The sequence below is a fragment of the Acartia tonsa genome, chromosome 13, assembly GCF_053477335.1.
Source record: "Acartia tonsa isolate MP-2025a chromosome 13, ASM5347733v1, whole genome shotgun sequence".
Lineage (NCBI taxonomy): Eukaryota > Metazoa > Arthropoda > Copepoda > Calanoida > Acartiidae > Acartia > Acartia tonsa.
This window is the reverse complement of record NC_137272.1, coordinates 504,861-523,629: the sequence shown is the minus strand read 5'-3', so window position 1 is coordinate 523,629 and position 18,769 is coordinate 504,861. Positions and strand designations below refer to the sequence as shown.

Here is an 18,769-nt window from a genome sequence, read left to right as displayed (position 1 = left end):
AGACTTACTGTTTTCATGGTAATAAATACACATTCGTAAACTTCACTATGTTGGTCATTCGGAGGGCTTGAGATTAAGATTTCGAGAACGGCAAGGCATGCGTTCCGAAACAATGAAAACAAGACAGAACAGATGCAACTATGAAGATCTGTGAAGTTTTGTGAATGTGTTGGTTGTGATACCTTACCACACATTATTATAGTCGTAATCAGTACAGTTAACTTTAGTGACAATTATGGGTCCTAAAAAGAATAAAGGTGAACAATTGAGTAAGCGGCTGCGTCCAGCCGTTGATGCCCTAACCAGTGAGCTAAATAGAGTGATGAAGTTGGTCAGTGATACTTCAGAACTTAATGTTAGACATCTCACTAAGGAGTCAATCCTTGTCCACGACAAGTTCGAAACGTTCGACAGCATCATGGGCGGTTTTAGCAAGCTTGGGTTGAGAATCCAAGAGCTTGATGAGTTTAGTGACATTTATTCTGATATAGTTACTGTGCAAAAAGACTATAGTGCTTTGAAAGATGCTCTTGATGCTATAGAAGAGCTTAGTGACATTCAAAGTGTTGTTGATGTAGTTGGTGATAATTTGCCTAACCATCAGGCTGAACTTTATGATCGATGTTTGAAGATTGTGAAAGTTATTAAAGGGCCATATTTTCCCTTGCCTGATTCAATTATAAACACTTTGTCTGCTTTGATGAAACGTTTGGCTGAGGTTAAGCTTGAACCTGTGAAGCCACCTACAACGACGGCGGGTGCCTTGACAGCATCGCCATTTGTGTCACCGTTTGGCACACCACAGTTCGCCGCCGGTTCTATATTCACGCCAGGATATATGAATCGTGTCGACGAACGTCTTCTTCCATCTTTCGACGGCCTGGAAGCATCCTACGTAAGTTTTAAAGACACTTTTAAAAAGCTTACTGTAGGACAAGACCCGTCGTATTTGCAGTTATTGTTGAGCAGTGAGAAGGTCTGTAGAAATAAAGAGCTGAGACTCCAGTTAATTCAGATTCATTCGCATGAATCTCAGTGGGCCTACCTTGACGCACGTTTCAAGTCCAAAACACGTCAAATGCTCTGCCTTTTCAACCAATGGGAGAAGAAGTCTAAACCGTCGGACTCCAACCAGATTGTTTCTGTGTTAGCAGAGTTTGGTGGTGCAGTTAGCCAGCTCGAGCAGCTGACTAAAGATGATGAAGATGATGAGGTCACCACCAGCCAGTGGTTGACCGTGATACTTCTTGAGATGTTATCCAAGAAGTTGCCACGTGATTTTCAAGATAAGCTCAATTTATCATTGGGCTCGATGGATGTCCCAAACGTCCCAAAGCTGTTAAAGATTATTGAAGAACAGCGGGGCGCCATTTTAATGAGGTGTTCGACTGATATGGACACCCCCTCTAAGAAGAAAGGTAATCCTGCGACAGCCGCTACCGCCGTAGGTAAACCTGGTAAATCTAAGATGAAGCAGTCATGTTTTGTTAATGGCTGTGATGACATGCACTTACTTTATAAGTGCCCAAAATTTCATGACCTGTCAGTGCCAGACAGGAAGAGTGTTGTAGAGAGTGCTGGATGCTGTTGGCTTTGTATGCAAAAAGGGCATAAATCTGTGGATTGCCCGAAGGCAGATGTAATAGGCGGATGCAAAGTGGATAATTGTGGTATGACCCATAACAACCTTCTCCATGAGAGTGTTGATATGGCTGCCGCCGTCTATGAAGTACATACTTCCCCTGAGGCGAACCTAATGTTAATGTTACAACAATTAGACGTCGTTGATTTTAGTCGCCAGAAGGTCCCAGTGAACGCCATGTGGGACACAGGTTTAACTACCTCAATGGTAACCCAGTCACTTGTTAATAAACTTCAGTTACCTTTTACTGGACGTTCAGCAAGAATTTCTCTAGCTGACGGTGAAGTTAAATGTCTCCCGACGGTCAAGCTATGTTTAGTTGATCGACACAAGAATTATCACATTTTAGAACCTGTGGTAGTGCCTCTCATTGGTTCAAAAGAGGCGATCTGCTCCATAAATCCTGTGGAGGCAGCTGTTTTGTTTGATATGAAACCTGAAGATTTTACTTTGGTTAATGGGCAGGTTGATTTGCTCGTAGGGCACCTGCACCCATCGATGTTTCCCTACTCTGAACGTTCAGTAGGAGAAACCATGCTTTACTCCAGCCTGTTTGGATCTGGGTATTTTGCTGTTAGTGCTAATGGTTTAGCAAAGAGTAGGTATGTTGTCTGCTCAGATTTCGAGTTGGAAAGTGAAGCTATAGGGTTTTTAAAACCAGAAAGCTTAGATGTTCAGCCGCAGCCAACTGTTGGTGCTGCTTGTGATGCTATTATTGAACCTGTTGGTTCTACTTGTAACGCTGCTGATGAACCTTTTGGTTCTGCTAGTGCTGCAGCCGTTGACAACCTGGCTACAGCGGGTATTGCCGTGGCTATTACTGATAATGATGCTAGTTGTGCTGCAGTTATTCCTGATGATATTGGTAACGATACTGTGGCCGTTGATAATATTGTTACGGCGGGTGTTGAGCCGCTGAATGATTCGGTTCCAGCCGGACAAGAGCCGACGGGAGTTTCGGTTCCGGCTGGACAAGAGCCGATCAGAGTTTCGGTTCCAGCTGGACAAGAGCCGACGGGAGTTTCGGTTCCAGCTGGGCAAGAGCCGATAAGAAATTCGGTTCCGACCGGACAAGAGCCGACGGGAGTTTCGGTTCCGGCCGGACAAAAGCCGGTAGATGATTCTAAGTTTTATGACAGTCACACTTTTATTACTTGCCCTGGTGCTGTCATGAATCAAGAATCGACTTGGCTGCCGCCAACTTTGCCGCCCGACACAGGGTAAGAGGCCTGCAAATGGCGGGTGGAAATATGGCGGGTGTTGCCGCCAGAAAGTCATTGAAATTTTTCAAACCACACATATCTAATCTACAACATAAACTATTTATGTGAAAATGATCTTCAAAGAAAAAATATTACAAGTTATATATTAGGCTTGTGAAGGGAACCAAAATGGGTTCTGTAAAGAATAAGTATTCATTATTCAACTAATTTTATTGTTCATACCTAAGCACAAAAATTCTACAAAACTGTTTAGACTTTTAAAGCAGATTTTAAAAAGATTTTGTTTCTTTAAGTATGATTTTGAAAAGCAAAAGTTCGTATGTATTAACTACCAAATGATTTTTGCAGAATAAAAATACCTCGATTAAGTATTTTTTTGGTTCACGTTTACTTAAAAAATGTTATTTCTCAGATTCTCATATGAAATAATGCATTAAAGTAAAGAACACAACATGTAATATTATTATGATAATGTTTAAAATATTCTTCATTATTATTTTAAAAGATTATCGCAAAAATCAAGATATTTGTTTAAATTTGTAAGCAAATCAAAGATTTTCTTTCATTCCGGAGGCAGAGATTCTTAACAATTCATGTACAAAAGTTTTCTTTCACTCCGGGAGCTGGGATTCCTATTAATCCACGTGTAAAGATTTTTTTTTCTTCATTCCGAGAGCAGAGATTCGTAGTAATATACGTACCTAGCGATTTCGGACAATTTTAAACCTTGAGAAAATATTTTTAGCAATTATTTTCCTAGGTACATATATTCTTTAAACATGAACGAAAAAACTCTATTTCCATGTTTAAGCATTTATAATAATGAACACGATGTATGATATTATTAAAATATTGATTAATATTTTATCTGAATGTCACAGAATTAATTTAAGATAAACTATGCATATTTTAAATTAACTCTACCTTCATTTTTATCGCACATATAAAAATTGAAGCAGTATTTTTTAAAAAGAAATTACTCATTTCTTAAGATTTAAGTAACGCAAATTTTGATACAATTTCGTTTAAACTTTCAAATCGATGCAAGATTTTTTCATTTGAAATGCAAACTTAAGTTTTTTATACGTTTACGCAAGTTCTTTCAATGATTTAAGTCTTTCCGGGACCAGGGATTTTTTTCGCGGAAATTTTCCTAGGTACCTACGCAGATATAAACATTTTTATCCTTGTTGGATTGAAATTTGATATGATAAGAAATTAACAAAATGAGATTTTTTACATCATTTAAATATTTCTTTATGATTTATTATAATCACATAAATAATTTAATATTATATGCATATTAAAATTATTACTATTTACCTTTGAACTGATGTACCTAAAGAAAAAATGCAGATTTTTTTCGCTGATGAATAAGTAGATTCTTTGAGTATCGAAGAATTAAGCTTAATAAGACCGCTCTACGGTGTATCTTAGCTCTGTTTCCTCGGCCAGACATACCGCAGAACGGCAAAACTAAAGCATAAGATAATTGTTTTTTAATTTCGATTTGCTTTGATTGATGATTTAAAAGTTTTCTTTGAATTATTTCATGATTCTTTTTATTTAATTTGATTAAACATCACTAATTATGTTTGTTCAGTTGATGTAGCCCTGCGCCAGAAATCCTGTTAGAAATTATGCAGTATCAAAAATTGTGATGAAAAGTCATAACGTCCGACAGGATAGCTGGAACATGGCAATTATTAATATTTGATGGATTTGTTAGTTTGTATCTTGAGGGATTCATTCTGACTGAGGCCCCAATTTGCCTTAATTATGACTGTTTGAATATGTATAAGTTGCTTTCTTCTTAAAACAGAGAGAAATTGCAAACTCAGCATTTAGAGAAGTTCTTTTCTTATATTGAGCTTTTGTTTTATTTTGGTAAATTTAATTTGCATATTTCAATTGCAATTTTAATTTTACGCAATTTTGATTCACGAAGATTTAAAATTATGAAATTTTAATTTTCCGAAGTTTGATGATTTTTTTTACAGTCATATTTATTTAGATTTAAGTATCTATTTTATTAAAACATGTTTAGATTTAAGGATCCATACAAGTGGTTTATCTCTTGTTCATGTAATATCTTGGGATGTGAATATTCATTTATGGTAAAGATTGTGTTAGAAAATACCACATTTAATTTATTTTCCGACTGAATTTAAAATGAAATAATACTGAAGTGAAGATTATAAAACTAAAGTCCGTAGAAACAAAAAGATCAAGAAAAGACTAGTAAATTGAGTTTAGCAAATCAAAGTAAGTTAGTTTTTTATATATAAAAACAAGTTTGAAAACATCCACAAAAGCAATGCAATTAAATATCAGATTGTAGTACATAAAAACATTAACACCAGTTGAGAGTGAAAACTTAATAAGCAGAATGTAAAGGGATAGTTCTAAGAAGTGTATTTAAAGAGTTAAGGTACTTAGAGTAGTGAACTTTTATAGGTCTTAGTAGAATATATTAGGCATTTAATGATCTGTAAAAGAATTTTTAACTTTGACCTGACAGAACTTTTTTTATTCAGCAAATTCTAAAAAAAGTTAAAGTTATTTGCCACATAAATTAAATGAGAATGGTCTTTTTTCCCTAATATGTATACCCAAAACACCAGTATTCCAGTATTAGAGAATATATTTCCACATAATTCACAAGAGTTTTTAAAAAATTGAACAGGGGTTCCCCTTGGGACAATTGTTCTATAGTTACTTAAAAAGACATAAAAAATAACGTCCGGTACGTCATGGGACAGGTTTTTCTATAGAAACTCTTTAAAAAAAACAAAAAAAAACGTCCGGTTTAAGTACGATATACACATTATTTCACACGATATACAAAATAACAAATCATACAATATAAACATATATATATATATATATAGGTACATAGGTATACACACACACTTATGTAAGTTTTACATCAATATTACAAAAATACACATTTCAAAGAATAACTGAGATCATATGTAAAGATCGTACATAAATCACAATATCATTATTTAAAATAGCACTTGACTAGGTATAATTATACATGAGTTATTCTTTAAAACTAATAAAGATATTATACAAGTAATGTACCATATAGAGCAACAACAACTTATTTTAACATCAATACAAACAATATAAAATACTCTTTAAAGTTTCATTTTTGACAAAAAAGTTTTTGCCATAAATCACATGTAAATAAGCCGAATATAAAGATTTAAAACTCATTTCTTGTGAAAAATCCCTGGTCGATTTTTTTTCTTTTCCATAAACAATAAAATGTCCCTATATTTTGATGTTCCAAATGTTAAAAGTTCTATTGATTAGTAAATGCTTTTTAAAGTTTCATTTTAGACAATAAAGTTTTTGCCATAAATCACATGTAAATAAGCTGAATATAAAGATTTAAAACTCATTTTTTGTGAAAAATCTCTGGTCGATTTTTTTCTTTTCCATAACCAATAAAATGTCCCTGTATTTTGTTGTTCCAAATGTTAAAAGTTCTATTGATTAGTAAATGCTCTTTAAAGTTTCATTTTTGACAAAAAAGCTTTTGCCATAAATCACATGTAAATAAGCTGAATATTAAGATGAAAACTCATTTTTTGTGAAAAATCCCTTGTCATTTTTTTTTCTTTTTATCAATAACCTAATATTATGCATTACTACGTTATTTAAAACAATAAAAATTAAAAGTTCACTATTTTTTTTCAAATGCACTTGCACTTGTGAAACTATCCCTTTACACGTCTAAACAAAATTGTGTGTAAATTTGAATTTCTTGAATAGATGAAACAGTTTTAGTAAACTTACATTTTTAGTACTTGATAATAGGAATGCTTTGGTTACAACAATCTTCTTTGTTGTCCTAGGAATTATTATTTAAAAAATCATATAAATAGTTAAAAATTAATATATTTGAAATTTTTTATGTATGGAAATACTGGTAAAGATTATAGAGTTGCTATGCTAGTTAAGATATTAACATAAGGAGAAAGTTTTCATAGAATGCACTTTTCTACGTGTTGAAAGGACTTCAGACATGATCTTAAATAAATCTTAAATTCAAAAAAAAATGAAATGTTTCAAAAATGATGATAAATAATTGGAATTATTATCTTTAAATCTACACTAATATTATAATAAACATTATTTATTCCAGGTGGAAGAACAAATAAGAATCCACCATGAACAAGTGTCATATCTGCTGCAAGGAATTCTCTACAAAGAGTAGTTTAATAAGACACATGAGAATTCATACAGGTGAGAAGCCATACTCTTGTGATAAATGTGAAAAAGCTTTCTCAGGCACAAGTGCTTTATATGTCCACAAGAGGATCCATACAGGAGAGAAGCCATTTAAATGCGATCTTTGTGAAAAGACATTTTCAGTCAGTAGTCACCTTACAATTCACAAAAGGATCCATACTGGTGAGAAACCATACTCTTGTGATACATGTGAAAAGGCTTTCTCACATCAAAGTGTATTAAAAGAACATAAAAGGATCCATAAAGGAGAGAAGCCTTACTCTTGCGATACATGTGACAAAGCTTTCCGTTTTAGTAGTGAGTTAACAGTCCACAAGAGGATTCATACAGGAGAGAAGCCATACTCTTGTGAATTCTGCCAGAAATCTTATAAAACTAGTACACAATTGGCAATACATAATAAATCAGCTGGACATCTAAAGAAAATAGAATCTACTAGGAATACAGTTCCACCTTCTGCTTCTACCAGTTACGTTGATTGTGGTGAAGCTGATATAAAACTAGAGATAAAAGAAGAAGAAACTCTTGATGAAGATCCTCTCTCTATCAACATGAAGGCTGAGAGTGTGGAAGTAATTATAAAAGAGGAAATAAAGGAGGAGGAAGGAATTGAGAGTGAAGAATTTGTTTAAGTAAATAAAATGTTTGATAAATGAATGAACCTAAATTGCAAATTTGTTGTGAATGTCTTTAAACAAGTGCTTAATTATGTTTATTTTTAAGATTTGATGTAATGTGTAAATAATATTTCTTCTCCAAAAATTATTTTAAAGAAAAAATCATAATTCTTTGAAAAAATGTTATTTGTCAAAATTTGTAAATAGGTAATATATTATATATTTTGTTTGCTTTATTGTTTAAACATCTGTGTCGTCCTAACCTTACAGGGCTACTTTGTACATATACATACCCAATTTACCCTAACCTAAGTTTGATGAATACTATTTGATATAAAAAAGTAAAAATTAATTTTATTTAAACTAAATCGTGTAGATACTTTTTCTGTTTATTTATTTTTTTCTGTCCTTCTCTTGAATGCCAAAATGTGTTGTATACCTTCTTTAATTAATTTTTTTTCCTATAAATTTTTCATTTTCTCATATTAAAATTTTGTTAGATGTAAAATTATTATTATATTTATTTTCAGACTGAATATAAAATGAAATATGACTCAAGATCATAAAACATAAGAGTAAGTTTTATTTTATCAAATTAAAATAAATAATCGTTTGTCTGTTTTCCGTTTATTTTTACTCTCATTTATTATAAGAATGGTTTCTCTCAATATGCCTAATCAAATTCAGAACTCCCCCTCCCCCCCCTCCACTCTATATTGCTGGGTAGTCTTTTTTATGTTTGTGTTTTACTTTAGGTTAGGTTATATTGGGAACTGGGTAGGAGGATACAAGAAAAGAAACTCAATATCTCGTATGTTCTATAAAAAAAAATAGGGGGAGTGAATCTTATGCTTGCTTGGCAAGAATTAATTTAATTGGTTGATCTTCCCCCACTCACTCAATAAGATCAACAGGAGAGAAACCATACACTTGTGATGCATGTGATAAAGCTTGCCTTACAAGTAGTGAGTTAACAGTCCAAAAGAGAATTCATACTCTTGTGATAAATGTGATAAGACTTTTTTACAACAAAGTCATTTAACTGGCCATTCATACAGGATTCATGCAGGAGAGAAGCAATACTCCTGTGATACATGTGACAAAGCTTTCCATACAAATAGTGAGTTAACTAAACATATAAGAATTCATACAGGAGAGAAACTATTCTATTGTGATTTATGTCAGAAATCTTATATTTGCACTTCAAGCCTGACTAGACATAAAAAAACAGCTGAACATATCAAGAAGTTACATTATACTAAGAATACAGTTCCACCCTCTGCTTCTACCAGTTTTGTTGATTGTGGTGAAGGTGAAGTAAAATTAGAGATAAGAGAAGAAGAAACTCTTGATGAAGATCCTCTCTCTATCAACATAGAGGCTGATCGTGTTGAAGAAATTATAAAACAGGAAATAAAAGAGGATGAAGGAATTGATAGTGAAGAATTTGTTTAAGTTTAAGATGTTTTATAAATTAATGAACCTAAATTGTGAATTTGTTGTAAATGTCTTTTGGCTTTATTATATATTTATTAGTGATGTCAATCCGTCGAAATTTTGGGCTGGATCCGGATTCCGGATTTTTAAAGAATCCGTCAAAAAAGTAGCGGATTCCTTGCGGATTCCGGATTCTTATTTTTTGCGGATTTCGGATTCTAGCAATATTTTTAAAGGATTTTAAAAAAAAATTTAAAAGGGGTAGTTTCACGAAATGCATTTGAACTTAATTTAGTAAACCGCATATTTTTTCCTAGTAAATGGGTTAAACTACATTTATATAGCATATATTTGAAAGAATTTCAATTTTCTACCACGTAGTTTTTAAAATATCAAGACCGTCTTTTTAAATTGCATATATCACAAAAAGACGATTTTCAAGTCTTGATATTTTCAAAACTACTTGGTAGAAAATTGAAAGTCTTTCAAATATATGCCATATAAATATAGTTTAACCCATTAAGTAGCAAAAAATATGCGGTTCACTAAATTAAGCTCAAATGCATTTTGTGAAACTACCCCTTTAAGTGCTACATATGTCCTAAAAATCAATGTTCTTGGTGTTCTCTATAATTCACTTCCGAGAATCGAACCAGATTTTAAAAGATATTATTTATAATGATGAAAAGCTTTGCCTTCAAAGAGGAGGAGTTGAAAGAAAAAACCCAAGACGCTAATTTTAGCCTACCAAATAAGAATCCAAAATCAACTATTAAAAAACGGATTCCGGATTCGGATTCCAAAATTGGCCAAAAATTGGGCAGATTCCGGATACGGATTGCCAACCCTAATATTTATGTTTGTATTTAAGATTTGATAGTAAGAGTATATAATATTGCTACTCCAAAAACACTTTTAAAGAAAAATTTATAAAGATGACAACTACCTTGGTAGTGTCTTATATTCTTTGTTTCCTTTATTGTTTATTGTTTAAACATAAATCTGAATTGTCCTAACCCTGCGGGGCTAGCTTGTACATACCAAAATAACCCTAACCTAAGTTTGAGGAATAGTAATTGATAAAAAATTATAAATATTAATTACATTTCCACTAAATCATGTAAATACTGTTTCTGTTTATACATTTTTCTGTCCTTCTCTTGAATGCAAAAATGTGTATACCTTCTCTAATTCAATTAGATCTACTTATTAAATTATAATTTTGTCTATTTTCAGACATAAATAAAATGAAATTATATTTGAAACTGAAGTCAACATAAAGAGAAACAAACCAAGCACAGTCTTAGTTAAGAAAATTAAAGTAAGTTAGTTTTTAACATGTACAAAGATAATTTTGTCCATAACATTGATTAAAACAGCACATCATATTTGGAATACTTTTACTTACATATTGGAGGACACACCCTACATATAGAGTAGCTATACTAGTTAAGATATGGATGTAAGGAGAGTTTTCATAAAATACATAGTGAAAGACCTACGGAAACAACCTTAGATAAAAAGAAGCTGTAATAATAAAGTCATACAAATACAAAAAATAATAAAAGTGGAATTATTTTTTAAATTCTACACAAGAATAACATTAAATATTATTTTTTCCAGGTGCAAGAACAATTAACAATTTGTCATGAACAAGTGTCGTATCTGCTGAAGAAATTATCTAGTAGGAGCAGTTTAACAAAACATAAGATAATTCATACAGAAGAGAAGCCATACAAATGTGACACTTGTGAAATGGCGTTTTCAAACAGTAGTATATTAACAAATCACAATAGAATCCATACAGGTGAGAAGCCATACTTTCACACAAAAAAGTCATTTAACCCTTCATAAGAGGATCCATACAGGAGAGAAGCCATACTCTTGTGGTACATGTGGAAAGACTTTCGCACGAAAAAGTCAATTAACTGTTCATAAGAGAGGTCATGCTGGTGAGAAGCCATATTCTTGTGAAATATGCAATAAATCTTTCAAATCAAATGCAGAATTGTCACAGCACAAGAAAACAGCTGGACATCTTAAGAAGTTAGAGTCTACTAAGAATACAGTTTTGTTGATTGTGGTGAAGTTGATATTAAACTAGAAATAAAAGAAGAAGAAACCCTTGATGAGGACCCTCTCTGTGTATGATTGTATTTTGATTACAAGAACTTTTATCAATAATATCATGTATAAACCTTTTTTTTTCATTTATTGTCTTAATTCCAGGATTCATTCAATTATATAAGTTCTTATATTTTATTTTTCTCTGTTAAAATGGGACTATGCAGGAACTAGAGCAAATAATTTGAAAAGGTGATATTTTTTCTGCTTATTTTCCATAAAGGTATATGTTCTAATCTTTAAAACAGGAGTAGAATGGTAAAACTTGACATGGCAGTTGCTTTAATGGGGTACAATTTGGCTTTAAAAAAAACATTGGTCGAACTGCCAAAAGCAAACAATATCTTTTTCTCGTCAATTAGACAATTGTGAATCATTTGATACAAACTTTTTTCCCAAAAAAAATCCTTTTTATTTCACTTTAACTTTTGATAGCGTTAGGTTTTCTTATAAGAAATACCCGAATTTGTAAGTTTTGTAATAATTTCTATGTAAGTTATAATTAGTTTATTTTTGTAAAATGATATCTGTATATATTATTTTTCTACTTTTTAATTTAACAATATTTTGTTGAAAAGTATTTTTATTATTCTGCAAATCAAAACTGATTTTTTTGTTGCATTGTACTAATTTTTTTCAGATAATGCAAAATGAAAAGTTAATTTCTTAGATCCTTCATTGGAACCAGTAAATAAGATAAATCAGGTAAAAATGATTTTGCCATAACCTTTCCTATCATAAAAAGCAGTAATTTTTTGTTAGTTATCAAGTTATTACCAATAGTTCTTTCATAATAACAAAAGAAAGACAGCCTAGTGGATTAATAACAGACGTTACAGATTTGTGAATGTCAAGTATATTGTACATATTGTCCATGTCCTTTAAGGAGAGTGGAGAGACATAGTGTTGTAAGAATTGGAAATAAGGAAAAGGGGTTTTAAAGAGTACATTAACCTAGTGACAGTAATATTTTTCATTCCAGGTGAAGAAACAATTAAGAATCCATCATGAACAACACACATGAGAATTCATAAAGTTGAGAAGCCATTCAAATGTGTTACTTGTAAAAAGGCTTTCTCCAAAAAAAAGTCATTTAACTGTCCATAAGAGGACTCATGCAGGAGAGAAGCCAAACTCTTGTGAATTATGTAAGAAATTGTATTACAATAGTTCTAGCATGTATTACCATAATAAATAAGCTGGACTTCTGAAAAAGTTAGAAACTTTTAAGGATAAAGTTCAACCTTCTGCTTCTACCAGTTTTGTTGATTGTGGTGAAGCTGATATTAAACTAGAAATAAAAGAAGAAGAAACTCTTGATGAAGATCCTCTCTCTATCAACATGGAGGCTGAGAATGTTGAAGAAACTATAAAACAGGAAATAGAAGAAGAAAAAAGTCATGATAAAGATTCTCTTTCTTTTGAACATAATCCTGATCAAGATTATATAAACACTATTGACATTGTTGATCACAAGATTGAATATGATTAGCTTTATGATAGTATTAATTTTATCCAAAAATAGAATTTCATTTGATAAGAAAGGTTAATTTTCAGTTAATTAAATTGTTGTATATAAAAAGACAATATATTACTTACCTACAAAGTTGTTTATTCTTATATTCGGTATATGAACAAGACTTTTTTCACTTTTTTTATTTTCTTAAACATTTTAAATAGATTAAATAAGGATTTGAGAGTAATCTCTCTTTGTATAAACCTGTAATTCTTGTTTGTTTTCTGTACATATAATTTTTTATTTCTTAATAATTTTTTATATTTTCAGAACACAAAAATGAAATTTGATTACATGAAATAATAAGAATATCACACATAAAAACAGGTATTTTGACACTACATATATATTGGGTTAGGCATTAAAGTAAGGCCATAGGTTATTAGATATTAAAGATATCTTATATGATTGATTTAGGATGTAAATGGGTAGAATCTTGAAATATATTTTAACTTTAATTTAGTGACCCACATATACCTATTTTTTTCCTTTTCAATGATTTAAACAACATTTATAAACCGTATATAATTTTTTTTAAATCATTTAAAATAACAAGGCTTTAGATACTTTAGAGGTTCCTGATTAAGTACTAGATGTTAATCAGTACAATTTTAACTTATGCATTTAATTATTTACCTAAAATATCAAACAGCACAGCATATTTGGAATGCTTTTTCCTACATTTTACAGACACACTCTACAAATAGAGTAGATATACTAAATAAAATATGAATGTAAGCAGATAGTTTTCATACATTATAGTACATATAGATTTTTTTCCTACATAGTGTCGGACATACCCTACAAATAGAGTAGTTATACTAAATTTGATATAGATGTAAGGAGATAGTTTTCAAAGAGTACGTATGAAATAATATTACCTACAGACATACGGACACATCTTAATATAAATATAATGATGAGAGAAATGAATGTAATTAAATGAGGCTTTAATCATGAACAAGTGTCATATCTATGCTAAGGAATTCTCTACAAAAAGCAATTTAATGTTACATAAGAGAATTCACACAGGAGAGAAGCCATTCAAATGTGCTACTTGTGAAAAGACTTTCTCAAGACAAAGTCATTTAACTGAACATAAGAGGATTCATACTGAAAGGCCCTACTCTTGTAAAATCTGTAAAAAAGCTTTTGGTACAAATATTGATCTAACTGTACACATGAGAATCCACACTTGTGAAAGGCCTTACTCTTGTGAAATCTGTATTAATGTTTTACGCACAAATAATGAGTTAACTTTACATAAAAAGATCCATATAAAAGAGCTAACGGAAGGCAAAGCAGGTAAAAAGCCATACTCTTGTAATATATGTGAAAAATCATTCTTACAGCTAAACCATTTGACTGCACACAAAATGTTTCACATAGGAGAGAAACAATTCCTGTGTAAATTGTGCAAAAAATCGTTTTGCTCTAATTCAGACTTGTCATTGCACAACAGAACTACTTCACATCTTGATATGTTACACACATCTAAGAATACAGTGAAACCTTCTGCATCTACCAGTTTTGTTGATTGTGTTGAAGCTGATGTTAAACTAGAGATAAAAGAAGAAGAAACTCTTGATGAGGATCCTCTCTTTATCAACATGGAGGCTGAGAATGTTGAAACTGTAAAACAGGAAATAGAAGTAGAAGAAATTGAGGATAAAGATTCTCTTGACATCGTTGAACACAAGATTTAAATATAATGATAAACTATTGGGTTGCTTATATGAAATACAAAATTTTGTAAATATTGTATCATTTTTAATGTAAGTATTTAAAGGAGTGGGGGGGGGGGGGGAAGCTTTTTTGCCACTTTCACTTACTCTGTCATTATTAGAGTTGATATTAATGTTAGACTATAGGTTATTTGGGATAAAACTTTACTTTTAGGTTATGTTGTCTAACATTAATACCTGAATTAATAAGCACGTAGTAAGTGAAATTGGCAAAACTCCCCTCACCTCCAAACACTTACTTTATCTTTATAAAATTTGTAAATATTATTTTTCTACTGTTGCTGGTTATTTAAGATTATTTGGTTAAAAATATTTTTTCTATTTTGCAAATCAAATCATTTTTGAACCTTTTGATTTTTTTCAGATATTGGATAATAATGAAATAAAAGCCTTCATTTAAGATAAATCAGGTAAATGTGATTACTTTCATTGATTGTGCCAGAATTTGTTTTCATAATTTCTCTCAGAATCAGTCAATTTGGAATCATTTGATATTTTTGTTTTTAGATTTTCCTCCTTATAAAAAAAACCCTGTGACACATGTATATCTTAATTTTATAAGTGAGCTACTTACTTCATTTTAAGATATTTGAACAAAAATTTTTTTGCTGACTCAGTTTTTCTTTTTGTTACAGTGCAGGTATCTTTATAAGCAACAGGGCTTGTAATGCAGTAGCTGAATGTACAAGGATGATCATGTCAATTACAATAAAAATAGTACACCATGTCTGTAATATACATTAACCTACATAGTGACGGACACACCCTACAAGTTGGAAACTACTAAGAATACAGAATCTCCTGCTTCTACCAGTTTTGTTGATTGTGGTGAAGTTGATATAAAACTTGAGATAAAAGAAGAAGAAACTCTTGATGAGGATCCTATATCTATAAAGATTGAGGCTGAGAGTGTGGAAGTAATTATAAAAGAGGAAATAAATGAAGAAGAAGTAATTGAGAGTGAAGAATTTGTTTAAGTAGATAAAAGTAAAAATGATTGTTCCTAAATTGCGAATTTGTTGTAAACGTCTTTTAGTAAATGCTTTATTTTATATTAATGTTTGTATTTAATAGTAAATGTATATAATATTCCTTTTCCAAAAATAATTTTAAATAAAAAAAATCATAATTCTTTGAAAACAAGTTATTTGCAAATATTGATAATATTTCAACTAAATTGGGTAGATACTGTTTTTGTTTATAAAAGAAGTAGTAGCTTTCGCAGATTTTCGTAAAGGTGTATGTTGTAAGACTTTAAAATAGGAGTAGTACTCTACGAGTTGCAGTTGCTTTAATGGGGATATTACGTGGATTGTAAGAAAACGGCGACTAAACCGCTGCTCCCGCCGTAAACAGCAAAATTTTATGTATACAATGCAAATAAAAGGTCAACTTTATTTGAAAATAATAAGTTTGTCTTGAATGATACAAATTCATGTAATTTAGCGAGAAAAAAAAATTGGTGGGATATACTGGTTCTCCAAGACAGCGGCAATTTTGTCCCTGTTGCTTCACAGTTCTATATTATATTTAAGCAACTGCTATACAAAATTTTTGAGTTCTATTCCTATTTTTAAGTCTTAAAACACACACCTTTTACTATTTCTCATTTTCTTATATTCAATTAGTCGAATATCATTATTTGAATTGTGTAACTTGTAAAATCATTATTGTATTTATTTTTAGACTGAATATAAAATGAATTGAGACTCTAAGATTATATAAAGAAGGAAAAAACGAGTTTAGCAAAGTAAAGTAGGTTTTCTATTACGAATATTATGTAGCAGAATCTTAATATTTGATTAATAAAAAGGATGTATAAGGCTTAAAATTATTATTTACATTTTACACAAGTATTACATGATATATTATTTATTCCAGGTGCAAGAACAACTAAGAAACCACCATGAACAAGTGTTATATCTGCTGCAAGGAATTCTCTTATAAGAGCCAATTAACAACACATATGAGAATTCATACAGGAGAGAAGTCATTCAAATGTGATTTTTGTGAAAAGGCATTTTCAGAAAGAAGTGCCTTGATAAAACACAGAAGAATGCATACAGGCGAAAAACCATATTCATGTGATACATGTAAAAAGTCTTTCTCACATCAAAGTACATTAGCTGCACATAAGAGGATTCACACAGGAGAGAGGCCATACTCTTGTGATACATGTGAAAAAGCTTTCTCACAACATAGTAATTTAATTCTACATAAGAGGATCCATACAGGAGGGAAACAATACTCTTGTGATACGTGTGGAAAAACTTTCGCACAACAAACTAATTTAACTGTTCATAAGAGGACCCATACAGGAGAGAAGCCATACTCTTGTGATTTATGTAAAAAGTCTTTCTCGCGACAAGATGTATTAGCTGAACATAAGAGGATTCATACAGGAGAGAAGCCATACTCTTGTGATTTGTGCCATATATCTTTTTGCACAAGTTCCAACCTGTCAACACACAATAAATCAGCAAAACATCTTAAAAAGTTAGAATCTGTTAAATCAGCAGGACATTTGAAGAAGTTAGTATCTGCTGAGGAAAAAACAGTTCCATCTTCTGCTCCATCTACTAGTTTTGTTGATTGTGGTGAAGCTGATTTTAAACAAGAAATAATAGAAGAATTAAAAGAAGAAACTCTTGATGAAGATCCTCTGTCTATCAACATGGAGGCTGAGAATGTTGAAGAAATGTGAAAGTCAATAAAAGTAGCGTGACTCACCACAAAACAAACATGTGTAACCATTTATCCAGGTAGACGACAGCATCTTGTGTTTCTGTAAAATTCACAAATACTTGGTCTTTGACTTAATGTTGAATAAAGTAAAACCCCAGAATAAACTAAACTATTTCTGGAATGTATAAAAGCTTCATAGGTACATAAAAATGATAATATCAAATAGACAAGATAAAATACACATGAATATATTTTTATATTAAAATTAGATAAAATACTATTCTTGGTCTAGGATCACTGGATGCTTGTGATTAGCAGAAGAGTCCTCCCTTGGTCATTTAAAGTCGGCCTCTTCTTCTCGTGTAGATTAGACATCCAGTTTAATACTTGGTCTGTGAGCACTGGTAAAACATACCTAGATAAAACATAGGTTTTGGTCTGTTACATATTAATCTTCACAAGAAACTATAAAAAAGGAAATAGAAGAAGAGGGTAATCAGTATAAAGATTCACTTTCTTGTCAACATAATGATGTTAATATAATTACTACTATTGACATTATTGAACACAAGATTGAAATATTATAAACTAATTTGAAGATATCTATTCTTAGTAGATTTATTTACAAATATTTTTAACTAATAATATCGTGTATTTACTGTTTTTTTTTACTTTTCATTATTCAATGTAAATTATTTGATTAATTAATTCTTGTATTGTTTTAATTTTATGCTCTGGTACAATTTCTGTAAAATCTAACTTTGTATCAGTACTTATTATGTTAATATTTTGATTATTCTCCTATTGAATGTAGAACATTATAGTTATCTTACAATGTTTCTTGCGTTATACTAAATAGTTTTCAAATAGAAAAATGAAATAAAATTATATTAAAACAATATTTCTTTAAGCCTTCATTGGTACCAACAGCTTAGATAAAATCAGGTTTATATGATTTGAAGAAAAAAATAATATATTTTTTAATTACTTTTTCCTTTAATTATAATTTTTGGTAATGCTTTGTTTTGATTCCCATTTGGGACCTTCAAAACAGGGGTCTCTAAAAAGATAGTCTTTGTGTTTGTAATGTATTTTCTCCAGCGAAAATTTGTTGATACCAAACTTTTTAGTTTTGGGTATTCAGACTTTTTTTGCTAATAGCATTTGATGTCTACACAACTCATACGGATTAATTTTGATCTCTTTCTCTGGAAGGAAAGTATTATTCCTCTTGTTTTATCAATATTTCATTATTTGTTCATTATTAAATCCATATGTTGCTTAATGATTATGTTTATTTTCAGATAAAATATAAATGAAAAAGACTCAAGATTTTAAAACTGTCATTAACAACATAAAGAGAACCAAAACGCCAATAAATTTGAGTTCAGAAACAAAGTAAGTTAGTTTTTAACATATACAGGAATAATTTGGCCCATAACAAAAACACAATAAGCTAAAAATAGTTTTAGAAAGTTATCTTGTGGCTTACCCCCTTGCATTATAAACATTTAAAA

The 18,769-nt window shown here is 30.9% G+C and overlaps 1 protein-coding gene across 1 annotated transcript; it reads left to right on the top strand.

Annotated features, from left to right (window-relative positions):
* The first annotated feature begins 5,024 nt into the window (after nt 1–5,024).
* On the top strand, nt 5,025–8,258 carry LOC145334943 (uncharacterized). The gene is made up of 2 exons (XM_080180584.1): nt 5,025–5,130; nt 7,022–8,258. The coding sequence occupies exon 2, from the start codon at nt 7,047–7,049 to the stop codon at nt 7,758–7,760; it is 714 nt and encodes a 237-aa protein (XP_080036710.1). The 5' UTR covers nt 5,025–5,130; nt 7,022–7,046; the 3' UTR covers nt 7,761–8,258.
* Nucleotides 8,259–18,769: the final 10,511 nt, after the last annotated feature.

Bases quoted from the DNA above. Each gene is read 5' to 3' on its own strand.
- LOC145334943 (XM_080180584.1), top strand. From the start codon at position 7,047: ATGAACAAGTGTCATATCTGCTGCAAGGAATTCTCTACAAAGAGTAGT.